We start from the raw sequence: 20673 nt of genomic DNA, 5'->3' as shown, positions 1-20673 counted from the left end.
CTAAAAGGCACCTCAGGTAAACAATGCAGATGGATGGATTGGATACTAGTATACAATTATGGACGGGCTGCCGAGTGCCGACACAGAGGTAGCCACAGCCGTGAACTACCGCACTGTACTGTGTCTGCTGCTAATATATAGACTGGTTGATAAAGAGATAGTATACTCGTAACTAGTATGTATGTATAAAGAAAGAAAAAAAAAACACGGTTAGGTCACTGGTATATACAATTATGGACGGGCTGCCGAGTGCCGACACAGAGGTAGCCACAGCCGTGAACTACCGCACTGTACTGTGTCTGCTGCTAATATATAGACTGGTTGATAAAGAGATAGTATACTCGTAACTAGTATGTATGTATAAAGAAAGAAAAAAAAACCACGGTTAGGTGGTATATACAATTATGGACGGGCTGCCGAGTGCCGACACAGAGGTAGCCACAGCCGTGAACTACCGCACTGTACTGTGTCTGCTGCTAATATATAGACTGGTTGATAAAGAGATAGTATACTCGTAACTAGTATGTATGTATAAAGAAAGAAAAAAAAACCACGGTTAGGTCACTGGTATATACAATTATGGACGGGCTGCCGAGTGCCGACACAGAGGTAGCCACAGCCGTGAACTACCGCACTGTACTGTGTCTGCTGCTAATATATAGACTGGTTGATAAAGAGATAGTATACTCGTAACTAGTATGTATGTATAAAGAAAGAAAAAAAAACCACGGTTAGGTCACTGGTATATACAATTATGGACGGGCTGCCGAGTGCCGACACAGAGGTAGCCACAGCCGTGAACTACCGCACTGTACTGTGTCTGCTGCTAATATATAGACTGGTTGATAAAGAGATAGTATACTCGTAACTAGTATGTATGTATAAAGAAAGAAAAAAAAACCACGGTTAGGTCACTGGTATATACAATTATGGACGGGCTGCGGAGTGCCGACACAGAGGTAGCCACAGCCGTGAACTACCGCACTGTACTGTGTCTGCTGCTAATATATAGACTGGTTGATAAAGAGATAGTATACTCGTAACTAGTATGTATGTATAAAGAAAGAAAAAAAAACCACGGTTAGGTGGTATATACAATTATGGACGGGCTGCCGAGTGCCGACACAGAGGTAGCCACAGCCGTGAACTACCGCACTGTACTGTGTCTGCTGCTAATATATAGACTGGTTGATAAAGAGATAGTATACTCGTAACTAGTATGTATGTATAAAGAAAGAAAAAAAAACCACGGTTAGGTCACTGGTATATACAATTATGGACGGGCTGCCGAGTGCCGACACAGAGGTAGCCACAGCCGTGAACTACCGCACTGTACACTGGTTGATAAAGAGATAGTAGTATACTCGTAACAACTAGTATGACGACGGTATAAAGAATGAAAAAAAAACCACGGTTAGGTGGTATATAATACAATTATGGTTGGACGGACTGCCTGCCGAGTGCCGACACAGAGGTAGCCACAGCCGTGAACTACCGCACTGTACACTGGTTGATAAAGAGATAGTAGTATACTCGTAACAACTAGTATGACGACGGTATAAAGAATGAAAAAAAAACCACGGTTAGGTGGTATATAATACAATTATGGTTGGACGGACTGCCTGCCGAGTGCCGACACAGAGGTAGCCACAGCCGTGAACTACCGCACTGTACACTGGTTGATAAAGAGATAGTAGTATACTCGTAACAACTAGTATGACGACGGTATAAAGAACGAAAAAAAAACCACGGTTAGGTGGTATATATTATAATACAATTATGGATGGACGGACTGCCTGCCGAGTTCCGACACAGAGGTAGCCACAGCCGTGAACTACCGCACTGTACACTGGTTGATAAAGAGATAGTAGTATACTCGTAACAACTAGTATGACGACGGTATAAAGAACGAAAAAAAAACCACGGTTAGGTGGTATATATTATAATACAATTATGGATGGACGGACTGCCTGCCGAGTGCCGACACAGAGGTAGCCACAGCCGTGAACTACCGCACTGTACTGTGTCTGCTGCTAATATAGACTGGTTGATAAAGAGATAGTATACAATACTACTAATATACTGGTGGTCAGGCACTGGTCACCACTAGTCACACTGGCAGTGGCACTCCTGCAGCAAAAGTGTGCACTGTTTAATTTTAATATAATATTATTTATCATGTACTCCTGGCTCCTGCTATAACAACCTGCAGTGCTCCCCAGTCTCCCCCACAATTATAAGCTTTATATACAATACATTGATGTGCAGCACACTGGGCTGAGCAGTGCACACAGACTGAGTCACTGTGTGACTGTGTATCGTTTTTTTCAGGCAGAGAACGGATATATTAAATAAAACAAACAACTGCACTGTCTCTGGTGGTCACTGGTCACTGTGGTCGTCAGTCACTAAACTCTGTCTGCACTCTGCACTCTCTTCTAATCTACAGTATCACAGCAATCTCTCTCTCTCTCTCTCTTCTAAATCTAATCTAAATGGAGAGGACGCCAGCCACGTCCTCTCCCTATCAATCTCAATGCACGTGTGAAAATGGCGGCGACGCGCGGCTCCTTATATAGAATCCGAGTCTCGCGAGAATCCGACAGCGTCATGATGACGTTCGGGCGCGCTCGGGTTAACCGAGCAAGGCGGGAAGATCCGAGTCGCTCGGACCCGTGAAAAAAAAAGTGAAGTTCGTGCGGGTTCGGATTCAAAGAAACCGAACCCGCTCATCTCTACTATTTATCCACTACACACCAAGCAAACACCACTCAGCGGTGTACAATTGTCACAACTACCCCAAAGTAGGACACTGCGGCCCACAGGTGGAACAGTCCCAGGGAAATGGGACTGTCCCACCCAAAGTGGGACATTTGGGAGGTATGATATATGTTGGTATCCAATTAGGTGCAATCCTTTTTTGACCAATAAAAACAGCCTTTTATCCGATGGTCATTTTCGCACTTTTAAACTGTAGGCCATTTTTTTCGGCCGTAAAAGGACCGATGATCATGCACTAATACATGAGATCCAGGATAAACTCCCAATCCCATGTGTTATCGCAGCTCTGACAACTGCTTATTGTGGATTATGCTTTGGGTGGCTGAGGCACCCAGAAGTATAATCCCAGTGTCGTGTATTGGGGCTAATTGGATAGCCCCAGCTGAATCCATTAGCTAATTGGATACTGGCCAAACTCCTGAATTGCAGGAATAGTACAGGGCAACGCTTAAGCTGGGTACAACTCGATCAATGCGTATCTAGCCAATATATCAGCTCAACGTGCCAACATATCGGAACCCGGGTACACAGAGAATGAAGTTAATGAAGGATGGAATGATCGTGTTCCGTCCTTCATTAACATACTATAGGACACTGGTGACATTGTCAGGTTTGATGTGCTGCACGTCATTGCTAGTGACCGCGGGCACCCACATATCGGGCATAGATATGCGATGTGCGTCATTGCGATCAGATGACATACAGTATCGCTCAGTGTGTACCCAGCTTTATAACAGGAAACTATAGCTGCGCTGAATCTCACCTGCTGCAGGGAGACCTTACCAGCACCAAAGGTGTTCAACAGAAGTCCAGGATATATGTAAATGCCTGATAAATACAGCTACTTGGAGGGTGAGCAGCAACCCCACCAAAGAACCAGGATGGGTGAGAATTTAAGGGACCTATTTATTATTTAACCAGGTATTAGCCCAATAAATAGCAATTCTTATTTCATTATTTACCTCTGATTTTTCTTAGCTGTTTATAGGGTCATTTTAAGAAGTTAATGGGCCTGTGTGCAAGGGCACCTTAGTGGGCCCCGTAAATGACCCCAAACCAAACAGCATAACTCATGAGTTTTCAGTGAAGGCGGAGCCGTGGAGTCCTGTTATTACGGCTCCATCAATTAGACTGTATATTTCACAGTGTACAGCCTGCATTCAGTCACTGCATTCAGAAACTCTGTTAAAACTTTGAGCCATCATAAACTCAGAGCTGCTGTGCGCCTGTTAACACAAATGATCAAGTCCCAGCGAAGGAGGAGAAAAGCGTGAGGGTGTGGGGAATGGGAGATCACGTAAAAAGGCGCAAGATGCGATAAAGTTATTAGTTCTAATTAGTGATGTGCACCGGAAATTTTTCGGGTTTTGTGTTTTGGTTTTGGATTCGGTTCCGCGGCCGTGTTTTGGATTCGGACGCGTTTTGGCAAAACCTCCCTGAAAATTTTTTGTCGGATTCGGGTGTGTTTTGGATTCGTTTTTTTACAAAAAACCCTCAAAAACAGCTTAAATCATAGAATTTGGGGGTCATTTTGATCCCATAGTATTATTAACCTCAATAACCATAATTTCCACTCATTTCCAGTCTATTCTGAACACCTCACAATATTATTTTTAGTCCTAAAATTTGCACCAAGGTCACTGGATGACTAAGCTAAGCGACCCAAGTGGCCGACACAAACACCTGGCCCATCTAGGAGTGGCACTGCAGTGTCAGACAAGATGGCCGATTTAAAAAATAGTCCCCAAACAGCACATGATGCAAAGAAAAAAAGAGGTGCACCAAGGTCGCTGGATGGTTAAGCTAAGCGACCCAAGTGGCCGACACAAACACCTGGCCCACCTAGAAGTGGCACTGCAGTTTTCTAGCGAGAGGATGAGTGCTTTCATGTGAATCAGAACCACTAGCCATGAACATAGGCCAGGGCCTCAGCCGTTCCTTGCCACTCCGTGTCGTAAATGGCATATTGGCAAGTTTACGCTTCTCATCAGATGCTTTTAATTTTGATTTTTGGGTCATTTTACTGAACTTTTGTAGTATACTTGACGACACAGAGGTAGAGCAATGGACTACTGTACCGTACTGCTATATATATACTGGTGGTCAGCAAAATTCTGCACTCTATATAAGGAATAGTGATGAGCGGGTTCTTTTCCTCGAAATCCGAACCCCCCCGAACAAATACGAATCTCGCGAGAATCCGACAGCGGGATGATGGCGTTCGGGCGCAATCGGGTTAACCGAGCAAGGCGGGAAGATCCGAGTCTGCCTCGGACCCGTGTAAAATGGGTGAAGTTCGGGGGGGGGGGGGTCGGATTTCGAGGAACCGGACCCGCTCATCACTAGTTCTAATGTAGTTTTCTTTTATAATATACTTCAGGCCTGTGGCAAATTGTGTATACAGGGTGGGCAGCATAAGGCACACTAGTTAAGGGATCCTGTACAAATTGTTAATATGCCACTGGCTACTTACTGTAACAAAGTTTGCTTTGTGCCTCAAGAAATGACTTTCCTGTTTTAAAGTCTTTTGCCACAAGCTTAACGCTGCAGCAAATAATTTCAATGGTGTCCAGTCACATGTACGACATTTACCATGTCAACACCAGTGTTGTCAACACCACCAGAATGCCAGCATGGTTGAACTGGTTGACAGACCCCTGGTTGACATCTTCACAATTTTCAATATCTGAAATGTTGACATTCTCTGAATGCCGACAGCTAGGGTTAGTCACCTCCTAGAAGGGTAGAGTTGGGCTACACAGGGAGTTTAGGATAAGATACCAGGGGTAGGGTTAGGGCAGGTATGACCGCCAGGACGATGAAGACGACGATGGAGACACCACTACCACTGGGACCAGTTAAGTAACCTCTTGGCCACCAGGGACTTTCTATCATGTCGACATGTTATCCATGTGTATGTGATTAATGATGACATGGTCACTGTCGACGTGCTGCATGTTGACATCCTCATGTTGACATAATGCACATTGACCTGAGAACTGTCACCCTAACATACCACACCCACTTCAATTACCGAGCATGCGCTGCTGGTAACGGCGTTTTTGCCTCAGCTTTACCAATAGGAAATGAGAGATTACCAGGACGAGCAAGCTCCAAAAAGCTTTTTTTTTTTGGAAGCTTAAAAAAATGTATATTTCTGCTGGCACAGAGTTAGAGCTTGATAAATACTGTAGGCCCCTTATAATGTTATTATATAAAGTAAAAAACTCATAGAAGCACTAACTAATGCAGCACAAGGTGTGTTAGGAAGCCAGCCAACATTCCTGATACATACTATTTAAACAGATTTCTTATTAATGATGTGCTGATCGTTTTGGTCTTTATTAGGGTCTCATTGAGAGGCGGCATCAGCCTGTCTATCAGTATGGAACAATTGAATTACAGCTGAAGCCAGCGAAAGCAATTCTGGTGCTCTATTTGAAAGCGATGAATGAGAAGTGAAATAGGGAAAAGAATTTGTGTGGAACCAGGAGAACCAGAAAGGGGGCTTTCACTTCACAAAGCCACTGACCGAGCACAATGCTCAACTGAGTAGTAAATTGAGCAGAAAAGATTTGTTAACACTTTCACTGCTAAATGGCTAAAACATCTAAACTAAAAGCTGACAAAAATAAAAACAAGTTGTGATTGTTAAGTGCAAATACGGCCACTGATAGTAAATCTGCTTAAAACTGTAGGTAGAACTATTGAGGCAGTAAACGAGACGCCTGTCTACTTTGTAACAATCCCAGTTCCCTTGATCCAGAATTTGTAGCAGCACCTGTGACTTTATGGTAAAACTGGTATCAGCCCCTCCCCTGGTGTACATCTGTGCATCTGAATGCGCAAGTACTGAGACACACACTTTGAGCTTCTTTAGATGCTGTAATAGCGCTTGGTGCATCTTTAGGCACAACCATTGGTCGCACAATAAAAACCTGCACCAGTCCCATGCCAGGGACACATTATCCGTCAGGTATGTCCTCCAATGTGAGCAATTAAGCATCTGAGTACAGATGGGTCCACGTTTATCTTGACCTTTAATAGGATTAACTGAGACTGGACAGTCGGATTTAATCCCCTGCTGTAATGACTTATTCCCCTGCTGTATTGTTCTCTGTATTGTATTGCAGCTGAGAACAATAGATGAAGGGTTTATGCTAATAAATCATGTTGTGCCTAGGCGCAGAAAACTAGTCAAGATAACCATGGACCCATCTGTATGCAACCAGTTCAGCGACACTTCCATAACATGCCCATAAGACAATTTTTGCGTGTCTCCCAGTCTGTCACCCGCCGAGGGTAACACCAGAATACAGGCTCCTCCTTAGTGACAGAAGCCGGGTGATGCACTGTAACATAAGCATCTCAGAACCCCCGGAGTGATGAAAATGGGAGTCAAGCCACAATGATGGTGAGGCCACATCCCCTTTTCACAAGGCCACAATCCCTATGGGCGGCACGCGTTGAAAGCGCACACATGGGGATGTCCATGTGGAAGTGTATACATTTCTGATACCGAGAGTCTCAATCACAATTACTGTACACCTCTGTGTGTACAAACTGTGTGTGCATTTTTAGGGATTTTCATGCAGGTGCAGTAGCAAAGTACAGTATCGCTCAACTCCATGAACATTGACTTTGCGTGTGACTCAGTGTTTTGCTTCAGATAAGGAAAACAAATTTGATTTATACAGTACATGGATTAAAATGCCAATGTTTTAGTGCATCTGGCATAAATAGAAATTTACAAACCTGCAAATAGCTTTTTGTGCATCATGACTGTAACAGGAATTTCTCAACATTAGATTGTTGACATGGAGCAAAGGAACAGTAGTGGCTGAGATCAGCAAGCTGGCTGGTGTCACCAACATGAACAGTAGTGGCTGAGATCAGCAAGCTAGCTGGGGCCACCAACATGAATAGTAGTGGCTGAGATCAGCAAGCTGGCTGGGCCGCCAACATGAGCAGTGGTGGCTGAGATCAGCAAGCTGGCTGGGCCACCAACATGAGCAGTAGTGGCTGAGATCAGCAAGCTGGCTGAGGCTGAGAACATGAGCAGTAGTGGCTGAGATGAGCAAGCTGGCTGGGACCACCAACATGAATAGTAGTAGCTGAGATCAGCAAGCTGGCTGGGCTGCCAACATGAACAATTGTGGCAGAGATCAGCAAGCTGGCTGGGCTGCCAACATGAACAGTTGTGGCTGAGATCAGCAAGCTGCCTGGTGCCACCAACATGAACAGAAGTGGCTGAGATCAGCAAGCTTGCTGATGCCACCAACATGAGCAATAGTGGCTGAGATCAGCAAGCTGGTTTGGGCCACCAACATGAACAGTAGTGTCTGAGATCAGCAAGCTGGCTGGGCCACAAACATGAACAGTAGTGGCTGAGATCAGCAAGCTGGCTGGTGCCACCAACATGAACAGAAGTGGCTTAGATCAGCAAGCTGGCTGGTGCCACCAACATGAACAATAGAGGCTGAGATAGTAGCTGGCTGGGGCTGCCAACATAAACAGTAGTGGCTGAGATCAGCAAGTTGGCTGGGGCCGCCAACATGGACAGTTGAGGCTAAGATCAGCAAGCTGGCTGGTGCCAACAACATAAACAGTAGTGGCTGAGATCAGCAAGCTGGCTGGTGCCACCAACATGAACAGAAGTGGCTTAGATCAGCAAGCTGGCTGGTGCCACCAACATGAACAATAGAGGCTGAGATAGTAGCTGGCTGAGGCTACCAACATGAGCAGTAGTGGCTGAGATCAGCAAGCTGGCTGAGGCTGCCAACATGAGCAGTAGTGGCTGAGATCAGCAAGCTGGCTGGAACCACTAACATGAATAGTAGTGTCTGAGATCAGCAAGCTGGCTGGGCCACAAACATGAACAGTAGTGGCTGAGATCAGCAAGCTGGCTGGTGCCACCAACATGAACAGAAGTGGCTTAGATCAGCAAGCTGGCTGGTGCCACCAACATGAACAATAGAGGCTGAGATAGTAGCTGGCTGGGGCTGCCAACATAAACAGTAGTGGCTGAGATCAGCAAGTTGGCTGGGGCCGCCAACATGGACAGTTGAGGCTAAGATCAGCAAGCTGGCTGGTGCCAACAACATAAACAGTAGTGGCTGAGATCAGCAAGCTGGCTGGTGCCACCAACATAAACAGAAGTGGCTTAGATCAGTAAGCTGGCTGGTGCCACCAACATGAACAGTAGTGACTGAGATCAGCAAGCTGGTTGGGGCCACCTACATGAACAGTAGTGTCTGAGATCAGAAAGTTGGCTGGACCCCAAACATGGACAGTAGTGGCTAAGATCAGCAAGCTGGCTGATGCCACCAACATGAATAGCAGTGGCTTAGATCAGCAAGCTGGCTGGTGCCACCAACATGAACAGTAGCTGCTGAGATCAGCAAGCTGGCTGAGGCTGCCAACATGAGCAGTAGTGGCTGAGATCAGCAAGCTGGCTGAGGCTGCCAACATGAGCAGTAGTGGCTGAGATCAGCAAGCTGGCTGGAACCACTAACATGAATAGTAGTGGCTGAGATCAGCAAGCTGGATGGGCTGCCAACATGAACAGTAGTGGCTGAGATCAGCAAGCTGGCTGGTGCAACCAACATGAACAGTAGTGGCTGAGATCAACAAGCTGGCTGGTGCAACCAACATGAACAGAAGTGGTTGAGATCAGCAAGCTTGCTGGTGCTACCAACATGAGCAGTAGTGGCTGAGATCAGCAAGCTGGTTTGGTCCACAAACATGAACAGTAGTGTCTGAGCTGAGATCAGCAAGCTGGCTGGACCGCAAACATGAACAGTAGTGGCTGAGACAGCAAGCTGGCTGGGGCTGCCAATATGGACAGTGGTGGCTAAGACAGGCAAGCTGGCTGGTGCCACTAATATGAACTGTAGTGGCTGAGATCAGCAAGCTGGTTGAGACCGCCAACATGAACAGTAGTGGCTGAGATCAGCAAGCTGGCTGGTACCACCAATATGATATACAGTTTTTGTATTGTTTGTTTGTTTGCTACAGTCAGAAATTAGATGTAATTTAGTAGTAAATGTATAATTATTGAAGCGGGATATACCAGAGTGATTGTAGGCCTGACTCTTTGATGTTATTACAATTGCATAGATCCATTCCCCAAAGGAAGAAAGAGTTCATGCTCAGCTGAATCTGCAAGGTGCTGTAATAAGTACATTTGCACAAATTGAAGTGATTATGCGTTTGCAGTCTTCATTACTTATATTACAATGATGCATTCAACAAACTGCAGTTGACCCCTAGAGAATTTTAACTGCAAATTACATGTAAATTTATGGGGTCATCTTGTGTCTTCTATGCAGAATATACAATTGTACTGTGTGTTTTTTCAAAGAATACAAAGCTAAAGTATTAACCCTCACATAAACATATACATATAAGTCAATTAGCTTTAAGTAGGGGCTTGGAAGAGGCCAGGAATCTGCAGTCTTGTAAAATATAATTGGAGGGTTTTGTGACATAACTTCAAATAGGATGTCAAAGGTATAAGAATGCAAAGACATATCTGTGGTTACATAAAATATTTTACCTGACATGGTTTTAATTGCAAATTGTTGGGTATAATTTTGAAATGTTTCCCAGAGGGCACATGGATTACTAGCTTCTAGCTTGAGTACAATGTATATAATACCAATATAACCTTGTATAACCTCATGTAGTGTTCATTATAAAATAGTACTCACTTGCCCAATTATTCGGTCCAATAATTCCTGACATGAAAAGTCAGTGTAAGAAAAGGAAATGTGGAAATCTGAAGATTGCTTCCCACTCTCTCCTTTTGCTAGTAATCAGTTTCAAACTCTAATGCAATGATTGAATTATTGGCAAGGTAACACCAACACTTGTTTAGGACCTTGTAGCCAAAACAAGTGCCTAGCAGACAGGCCCTAGATCTATTACTGATAGACAGAATGGACAGCACACTTTGCCATCACTTTCATAGTCGTAATGTAACCTACACCTCAATTGTTGCTTTCCTCCCTAAAGGGGGTACTCACGGAGCGATCGCTGCTTAAAATCTAAGCAATCTGACTAGATTGCTTAGATTTTAAGCATGATCGCTCAGTGTGTAGCCCCCACAGCGATAGCGATGCGCAGCCCCGCGCATCGCTATCGCTGGTGCTAGATCGGCCTGCCATGCAGGCCAATTTAGCAGGTCGCTCATTTCACCTGCTGGGTGAAATGAGTGCCCTTCCCCCGTCTCCCCCCGCACGCTCAGCACACATCTCTCCCACATCGGCCCATGAGTACTGGGCTTTAGTTGGATCAGTGGCTCAGGCCGGATAAGACAAAACATTGCCCGGTCACATTAGGCAAAGACCAGAGTCCTGGCTCTAATATACCACATTTATTTGAGAATTGTGACTCAGCTGGAAGTGTCCTAACAGAGGTGGTGACAGTGGCAAGAGATGGAGAGAGAGACAAAGAGACTCAAGGGTGTGCTGGTGCAGGAACAAGATGGGGAAGTGATGTCACTCTAGACCAGACATGTCCATAGTCCGGTTCGGGGGCCAACTGCGTCCCGTTCTCACATTTCCACCGGCCCGCAGCCTCTGTGCAGCCCTCAGCTCTCAGACACGCTGCCTTTGCAGACCGCTGCACCCCGCCGCTCTGACACTCCCCGACCGTTGCTGTCAATCGCGCTAAACGGTGACTGACAGCTATCTTCCCCTCCTCTGTGTGCAGACTATAGGCTGGTCTGCTGATGATTTGGTGAGACAGGAGGGCTGGGGTTGCTTCTCCCGCCGAGACAAACCCAGCCCTCCTGTGTGTATGAATCTAGAAAAGGAGACACCAGGGAGGTTCATCACGGTGGCCATCTTTACTGCAGCTCCGCAGCAGTGTGCAGTGACCAGCGGTCTCAATAAGTTCAGTGCTTCACCCCCTCATAGGTGTTCTGGGCTAAAGCATTTTCACTTGTAAGTACTGTAGTTCTCCAATGTGTGTCTGACAGCACTGCTGGGAGTATATAATGTGTATCTGGCAGCACTGTGGGGGCATTTGTGTATGTGGCAGCACTGCTGGGGGCATATAGGGTGTATCTGGCAGCACTGTGGGGGCATTTGTGTATGTGGCAGCACTGCTGGGGACATATAATGTGTATCTGGCAGCACTGTGGGGGCATTTGTGTATGTGGCAGCACTGCTGGGGACATATAATGTGTATCTGGCAGCACTGTGGGGGCATTTGTGTATCTGGCAGCACTGCTGGGGGCATATAATGTGTATCTGACAGCACTGTGGGGGCATATAATGTGTATGTGGCAGCACTGCTGGGGGCATATAATGTGTATCTGGCAGCACTGTGGGGGCATTTGTGTATATAGCAGCAAAACTGGGGGCATATAGTGTGTATCTGGGAGCATGTGTGTACCTGGCAGCACAGTGGGGGCATTTGTGTATGTGGCAGCACTGCTGGGGGCATATAATGTGTATCTGGTAGCACTGCTGGGAGCATTTGTGTACCTGGCAGCACTGTGGGGGCATTTGTGTATGTGGCAGCACTACTGGGGGCATATAATGTGTATCTGGTAGCACTGTGGGGGCAATTGTGTATCTGGCAGCACTGCTGGGGGCATATAATGTGTATCTGACAGCACTGTGGGGGCATATAATGTGTATCTGGTAGCACTGCTGGGAGTATTTGTGTATCTGGCAGCACTGCTGGGGGCATGTGTGTATCTGGTCGGCCCCCTCACATTTTCACTTCACCAAATCTGTCCCTCTTTGCAAAAAGTTTGGACACCCCTGCTCTAGACACTCCTCAGGCAATGGTGTAACTGGACACTTGGAGGTTCCTGACAAACTCTTAAGATGGGCCTCCATAGGTACCAATGGAGCCAAACAGAGAACTAGCTGACAAGAGGGAGCTGTACAGAAAGCTGGTCAGAGGTAATCCCAGGGGACAGACACATCAACGTTATCATTCACATTCTGAATGCAGACACATACAGTATATGGACTTGTGTGTGACTCAGTATCATGCCTGGTACATGCTTCCCCAAGCTTGGAAGCACAAGGCCAATCAGTGATCCTTGGATAGACATAGTGAAATAGGGATCCTTGCCCTTTAATAAGTTGAGTTGTTACTATTTAACAATACTCCTCTATTTTTCAAAACCTAACACTCCTGACCACACTCAAATCCTTGAAACTTGTTCCTATGGCCACCTATGCACCAGAAACACTGTCATAATGGACACAGTTGTTACAGATGAAGGACTATATATGTGGGATGTTGATAGTAATTTCAATTTTAACTATGTATTTCAATGGTTACAAAAAATGTCTTGACTCACGGCTCCCTACATTATCAGCATTGTTTTCACTGCACCCCTAGGCCCAGTTTCTTTTTGAGAAAGTCTGCATAAATTATTAAATGAAACTTACCTGTCATTCTTAGGGTTAGTTATGGAGAGACGGACAGGGTCTCGCTTCTGTTTGTCCGCACATTTCATGATTGGCAGCCACCAGCACTAGTTTTCCTATCACATTGTTAGGAAATTATTTGATAAATAATTTGATTTGGTCCAGGAACACAAACCCGTGGCACCCCAGCTAGTGACCATCGACACCCAGTTGGGAACCAATGTATTGTATTACGATAAATATATATTTAAATCTACGATAAATCTATATACATAAAAGGCAAAAAAGGAGATTGACTCACTGACTGACTCATCACGAAATCTCTTAAACCACAAGGCCTACAATCTTGAAACTTGGCTGGTAGCTTCTCCTTAGGTCCCAGGTACTTGCTAAGAACCGGTTTTACAAATGTCACTGCCCATCCACGGAAATTGCCAAAAATTGATGTATGTATGTGTATATGTATATGTATGCTCCAGCATAACTCCAGAATGCCTGCAGCAATTTACACCAAACTTGGTTGACATATGACTTACAATCTGGGAACAAACACTGAGGGTGTAACACACCCCTAGGGGTGTGGCAGCAGCACAGAGTATATCAGGAGACAGCATAACTCCAGAATGACTGTACCAATTTACACCACACTTGGTACACATATGACTTACAATCGGGGAACAAACACTGTGCGGGTAGGACACCTCTAGCACCCCTAGGGGTGAGGCAGCAGCACAGAGTATTTTAGCAGACAGCATAACTCTGGAATGGCTGGTGCAATATACACCAAACTTGGTAAACATATGACTTACGATCATGGAACAAACACTGTGGGGGTAACACACTTCTAGAGGTGGTACAGCAGCACAGACTATATCAGGACATGCATGTCAGTGGCAACAGGGCTTCAAGTGATAGTGGCAGTGACATCATGCGAGGAGGGGAATGGAGGTAGCAGGAAGACACACGCTGAGAGTCATATAGTGGGAGGAGCAGGGTCCCCAGCAGCACAGAGTATATTAGGAGATGCATGATATGTCAGGCAGGACAGGGCTGCATGTGATAGGGGCAGTGACACGATGTCAGGAGCGGAATGGAGGTAGCACGAACCCACACACTGACAGTTATATAGTGGAAGTAGCAGAGTACCCCAGCAGCACAGAGTATATCAGGAGATTCATAATGTGCTGCGCTATATAAGAAACTAAAAATATATTGATCATTTCACAGGGGTACTAACATGATGTGAAGAGGGGAATGGAGGCAGCAAGAAGCCACAGACTGAGAGTTGTATAATGGGAAGAGCAGGGTCTCTCTTGGGGGACCAAAAAGGGGTCCGGCCACTACACAAAGTGGGTCAGGGAAGCAAGACATGCCTATATACTAGATCTCAAACCAACGTCAATTAACAAACAACTATAATACTATAATTCTAATTTACCATCCTTATCCCATAGCGAAGCACATGTTTTCAGCTAGTTACTACGTAAGTCTCATCATTCTAAAATTACTACTAAACATGCAAAGCTATAGAAACAGCATTACCCTTAAGCAGCAAGTATGCCCACATCCAATTAACACATGGCAATGAGACCAAGGGTGCTTAGAGGTACACTTCCCCAGACAGCCAGTATGTTCCTTAAACATTTTTTACAAATGGACATTATGATAAGAATATGCTATTACATGGGAACTGGATGAATCTGAGTTAAGAATAGCAAAAAAACAAATCAAAGACCAGGTTCAGAGAGAACTTGTACAATCCATGAATCACTACATTACGTTTCTCTAGCTGCCGGTGTTATCACGTCTGATGTGTGCAGGAGTCAGGAGTGACTCTTTCCATACTATTTATAAGAAAAGGTGAGGAGAAAGGGACCACTGAAGCATCAAACACCTTCTATGAAAAGACAAATTTCATTTGGAGCTTTACATTCATCTCCAGCTCTTACTGCAACACTAAAGAGGTCATTAATGATAGTGCTAATGGGACTTCATATCTTAAAGTGTATTAGGGGCATTAACACGTATGAAGTTAATTCCATTAGACCTAATCAGGGGAATTATGAACTAAGCTCACACACACACATAATACACTGAACTCCTCATATATCCAGTCACCGATAATGTTCATGACACAAATGGGAATGGGTCACAGACAGAGATATCAGCTGAAGCCCCTGAATCAGCAGGATTAAGAAGAAGAGCTAACACTTTTTATTTATATTCTATGGGATCATCTCAATCTGTGAATTTGCTGTTAAACTACTGTATATATTTACTGTATAATAATATACTGTATATATTTGTCATAAATGTTCTTTATGGAATTTCAAAGACAGAAAAATGTTTCCAGCTTCTAATCCTATCAGTGATGTGAGGCGGGACACTCCCCGGCATCACAGCCATCTCATTGATTATCTTAGTCAAGGGATTACACGCTATTCATCAGGGAATGTCACTGTCTTAAAGCATTGATAAACTAATACTTAGAAAACAATGTTAAGTAAGAAGAATGTAGCTAAAAATATGTCAGTTTTAAAAGTTCAATCAGATCCCTTACACGGATGTCCCCCTTCAAGACAACATGAATCTGCCTGCTGCCTACACGCTGCTTCCACTGAAGCACGGTGTAGTGTGATTAATGAGAATGATTGTTGCACAAACCCACTTATTTCATAACTCAATGTTATTGACATACTGTAACTACAAAATATGTCTGGGCTGCACAATTATTACCCCTTTCACACAAATTATTGCATGTGAGCGCGCTGCAACCCGGGATTTAGCTTAGTGTGAAAGCAAACTACCTGGGACAAAGCCTTGGGATCCCCGAACCTGCTTATTATAAGGGTCGGGCTGAGACACTGGATATTGGTGGTCATTCCGAGTTGTTCGCTCGCTAGCTGCTTTTAGCAGCATTGCACACGCTAGGCAGCCGCCCTCTGGGAGTGTATCTTAGCTTAGCAGAATTGCGAACGAAAGATTAGCAGAACTGCTACTAAATAATTCCTTGCAGTTTCTTAGTAGCTCCAGACCTACTCCTAGATTGCGATCAGCTCAGTCTGTTTAGTTCCTGGTTTGACGTCACAAACACGCCCTGTGTTCGTCCAACCACTCCCCCGTTTCTCCAGCCACTCCTGCGTTTTTACTTGGCACGCCTGCGGTTTTTAGCACACTCCCTGAAAACGGCCAGTTACCGCCCAGAAACACCTACTTCCTGTCAATCACACTACGATCCCTCCAGCGATGAAAAAACATTGGTCGGCCTTGTGTAAATCTACTAAGTTTTGTGTGAAAGTACTTAGCACATACGCGATGCGTACCATGCGCATGTGTATTTTCCACATAATCGCTGCGTTGCGAAAATCGGCAACGAGCGATCAACTCAGAATGACCACCATTGCCGTCTTCCAGTTCTCAAATGAACATTATTCTTCATAATGTTTTAAAGCTTTTCTTTTTTTTCACTCTTGGGGCGTGATTCTGAGTTGGACACAGCTCCATATGGCCGCAAAAAAATTGTTTTAACAAACTGTGTATGCACAAAATGAATTTACACAGTGTTGGCTGGATCTCTCCTTGCATGAAATGGTGTTTCTAGGTGCAAATGTTGTGCTTGCACCTGGAAGAATTGCACCTGGGTAGCTAGACTTCCGTGCTATACTCAGAGGGCGATTTTTCACGGATCTCTGCCACCCAGCAGGTGCCGATGCTAATGAAAATGGCTGTGGGTGGAAAACCAGTGACCGGTGTGGCAACCTGCTTGAAACCACAGCTATCGGCATTAGCGTAAGTAAGTAAATCTGCGGCTTCCTGTGATTACAGCCACTTTGCATCTGTTCCTTGGTTATGGAAGGATCTGCAACCACTGTCAATAAGCAGACTGTTAATACCAAGTTACATCTGCTGAAATCACTGATTTTATCAATCAAATTAGGAAGCAAAATCTGTATGTGTGACCAACACTGACTGGGTCCCTTAGGATCAGATCACTCAGCATTATACTGTATATGTGGCCAAAGCAGACAGAGATGTGCTTATTCAGTGTTACAATGAGCGATATAACCTAGTTTGTGGCCAGTATTACTAATAAATCTGTTTCTTACAGCTTTCCCAAAAACCTGAAAATTCTAGTCCAGAATCCTAGGATATTTATCTACTCCTATAATGAGCTGTCCCAGCAAAGTCCATAAGCTACCCTTTGCCCACCAATAACAGCAGTGAACATTTACACTGCTGGGTTTCCTCCTGGTGGTGTTACTGTGCATGTACAAACTATGAGAGCCAGATGAGGAGGAAGGATGTAAATGGAAGTTGGTGTTAGCTACCGGACTGGAGCTTCATAAATAGCATAATAGCAACTTATTGTACATTGTATGGGGACAGCAGTGTGTTCCAACACTGACAGTGACTCATGAAATGTCTTAGGCTTAATAAGTAGCCTTGTCTACTTGAGTTAGTGATCTTACCGTGGCCAAAAAGTTTGATAAATAGGCTGCTTAGTGTTGTCATTGCCTCTGTGGGGCTATTGATCAGTGTCTTTGATTTATATGTATGCCACTCTGTTTGTATGTAGATGAATGCAGCAGACTTTACTGATATGCTAGTACCTGAACCCCAGGCTTGAGAGTTGATACAAGATCTTTTACCATCCGGACTTCTGAGACAGTGACTCCTCCAATCACAAATAGGATCAGGAGGGAAGAGTCCCCAGGATGTGGGCGGCTTACCTAGACATATAACAGAAAAAAAAACAGTATCTGTAACTAGCAATATGAAGACTTGCAGAGACTATTACGAAGGTTACACAATAATAATAATAATAATAATAATAATAATAGTAGTAGTAATACTACTAATAACAACAGCACAATTTATTTCATTTGAACATAGTGGGGTAATTCTGAGTTGATCGCAGCAGCAAGTTTGTTAGCAATTGGGCAAAACCATGTGCACTGCAGGGGAGGCAGATATAACATGTGCAGAGAGAGTTAGATTTGGGTGGGTTATTTTGTTTCTGTGCAGGGTAAATACTGGCTGCTTTATTTTTACACTGCAATTTAGATTGCAGATTGAACAAACCACACCCAAATCTAACTCTCTCTGCACATGTTATATCTGCCTCACCTGCACTGCACATGGGCCCTCATTCCGAGTTGTTCGCTCGCTAGCTGCTTTTAGCAGCATTGCACACGCTAAGCCGCCGCCCTCTGGGAGTGTATCTTAGCTTAGCAGAATTGCGAACAAAAGATTTGCAGAATTGCGAATAGAAATTTCTTAGCAGTTTCTGAGTAGCTATAGACTTACTCAGCCATTGCGATCAGTTCAGTCAGTTTCGTTCCTGATTTGACGGCACAAACACACCCAGCATTCGCCCAGACACTCCCTCATTTCTTCAGACACTCCCGCGTTTTTCCCAGAAACGCCAGCGTTTTTTTACACACGCCCAGAAAACGGCCAGTTTTCGCCCAGAAACACCCACTGCCTATCAATCACACTACGATCACCAGAACGATGAAAAATCCTTGTTATGCCGTGAGTAAAATACCTAACTTTTGTGTAAAATAACTAAGCGCATGCGCTCTGCGAACCTTGCGCATGCGCAGTAAGCGACTAATCGCAATATAGCGAAAATCGGCAACGACCGAACAACTCGGAATGACCACCATGGTTTTGCCCAACTGCTAAAAAATGTCCTGCTGCGATCAACTTGGAATTACCCCCATTGTACGTAGACATGAAGGCAATAAACATTGTACCAGACCTTTCCACTCACACTGCCCCACCGTGTGACACACAATATGTGACATTTTGGTCTGATGGTGACTGGAATCTATATGGTAATCACAGTCTTGAAAAGACAGAGGCTGCAGCATGAGTTCTTCTTTGTACTGGCATTTTGCGGAAAGGGCATTCCTCCCTTATTTGTACATGCAGCATTTAGTAGTGTCTGTTTACCCTAAGGGATCATTCCATTGGCGTATCTATACTAGGTGCAGTCTGTGAAGTGCACATGGGCCTCTGGGTCCAGAGGGGCCACACCGCACACCCAAACGCGCATCCTTCAGCCATCGGGTTTACATTGAACAGCATATTCCCTTTGTCAAAGAACCAGTAGCAGTTGTAATCCTTGAAGAGTGATAAAGTGGAGTGAGAAAAATCACAAAATAATAACTCCAAAGTGTCAACCCACCCCCATATAGTGTAAAGTAGTCTGTGTGCTCTGGAGAGCTGCAAAAGTGTTTCTTTACTCACTGCAATCATGCTGAACAATGCTATAGAGGTACTTCCTGCATAACAAGCACTTCCTGTATGAGGAAGGCAATGATGCAACTCCCACCATCCACATAAAGCATACATCTGCACATTGGTTGCATTTATCTTTTATGTGCTGGTTTGATGCATTGGTCACAACAGGTTCCTATGGTGCCACTCCCTGTCTGTTTCATAGTGAACTGCATGGATGGTAAACTGCAATGTGTTAGCAAGGGATGGCTTGAGAACCCTATATTTAGCATAGGTCTGCAGAAGATGATGGACACAGCAGATAAAGCAGGTGTTCTGATTCCTTTCCTGAGCAAAGAGCACATGCATGAGGTTACACATTCTATGTATTTGTTCTAGAAGCCATTGTGATCCTGAAGAGGTGAAACATTTAATACTAATGAGAAATATGCCTATTACCTCTCTACATGGAACGCGTGCTTGCGGACAGATTTACCAAACACTGCAGCCCATTGTTAGGGGAAGTAGGGAACATTGGTGGATTTTCACAAAGATTACCGATTCATGAGTAGCTGTTACTGGCCGAGTTTAGTTCATCCAGTAAGTAAATATGACAACAGTAGGTCAATACAGTGATTTAAATAGCTCAGCGGATTCATACCTACGGCTGGGAAAGTGGCTTAGAATACAGGACTTCTTACGGATTACCATGGCAGCTGCTGGTGGGACCGTATCTGAACCACACACATACAGTACACACAAAGACAACCTGCACACATGTCCCTGGTACCATACTGTACTGCCCCCCCCCCCCCCCCCCCTCTCCCCCCCTACCCCCATGCTTGTCAGCCTCGGCTGCCTCTCTAGTCAATAATGGATAAAAAAAAACTACATTCAGACATATGCACATACATATTTTGTGGGACAGGGGTCTATTTACTAAGCCTAGGATGGAGATAAGGTGGACGGAGATAAAGTACCAGCCAATCAGCTCCAAACTGCCATGTTACTGGCTGGGTTTGAAAAATGGTAGTTAAAAGCAAATTGGCTGGTAGTTTATCTCCGACTACTTTATCTCCACCCAAGGCTTAGTAAATAGACCCCTCAGTAACAAAATGGTAATCTTATGCTGAATAAATTCTCACAGGATCAGTGCACTCATGTTCTGCTGATGCAAGCACAGATGATGTGATCGGCTATGTTGTTAGCATACTGATTATACCTGATCTAAACAAGGTATACATAGAAGAGCAGACGTGAAAACTGAAGA

The 20673-nt window shown here is 44.7% G+C and overlaps 1 protein-coding gene across 2 annotated transcripts in view; it reads right to left on the bottom strand.

Moving 5' to 3' along the window:
- The window catches only part of SCFD2 (sec1 family domain containing 2), a 1002395-nt gene that overhangs the window by 28590 nt on the left and 953132 nt on the right, over positions 1 to 20673 (bottom strand). Inside the window, exon 8 of one of the 2 annotated variants that reach the window (XM_063920936.1) lies at positions 17789 to 17908. The exons of the other annotated variant lie outside the window; for it this stretch is intronic. Within the exon in view, the coding sequence (XP_063777006.1) occupies positions 17789 to 17908 (120 nt within the window). The remainder of the gene's footprint in view (positions 1 to 17788; positions 17909 to 20673) is intronic. 2 annotated transcript variants of the gene reach the window in all.

Source organism: Pseudophryne corroboree, chromosome 1, assembly GCF_028390025.1.
Source record: "Pseudophryne corroboree isolate aPseCor3 chromosome 1, aPseCor3.hap2, whole genome shotgun sequence".
Taxonomy (NCBI): domain Eukaryota; kingdom Metazoa; phylum Chordata; class Amphibia; order Anura; family Myobatrachidae; genus Pseudophryne; species Pseudophryne corroboree.
This window is presented reverse-complemented; position numbering and strand designations above follow the sequence as displayed.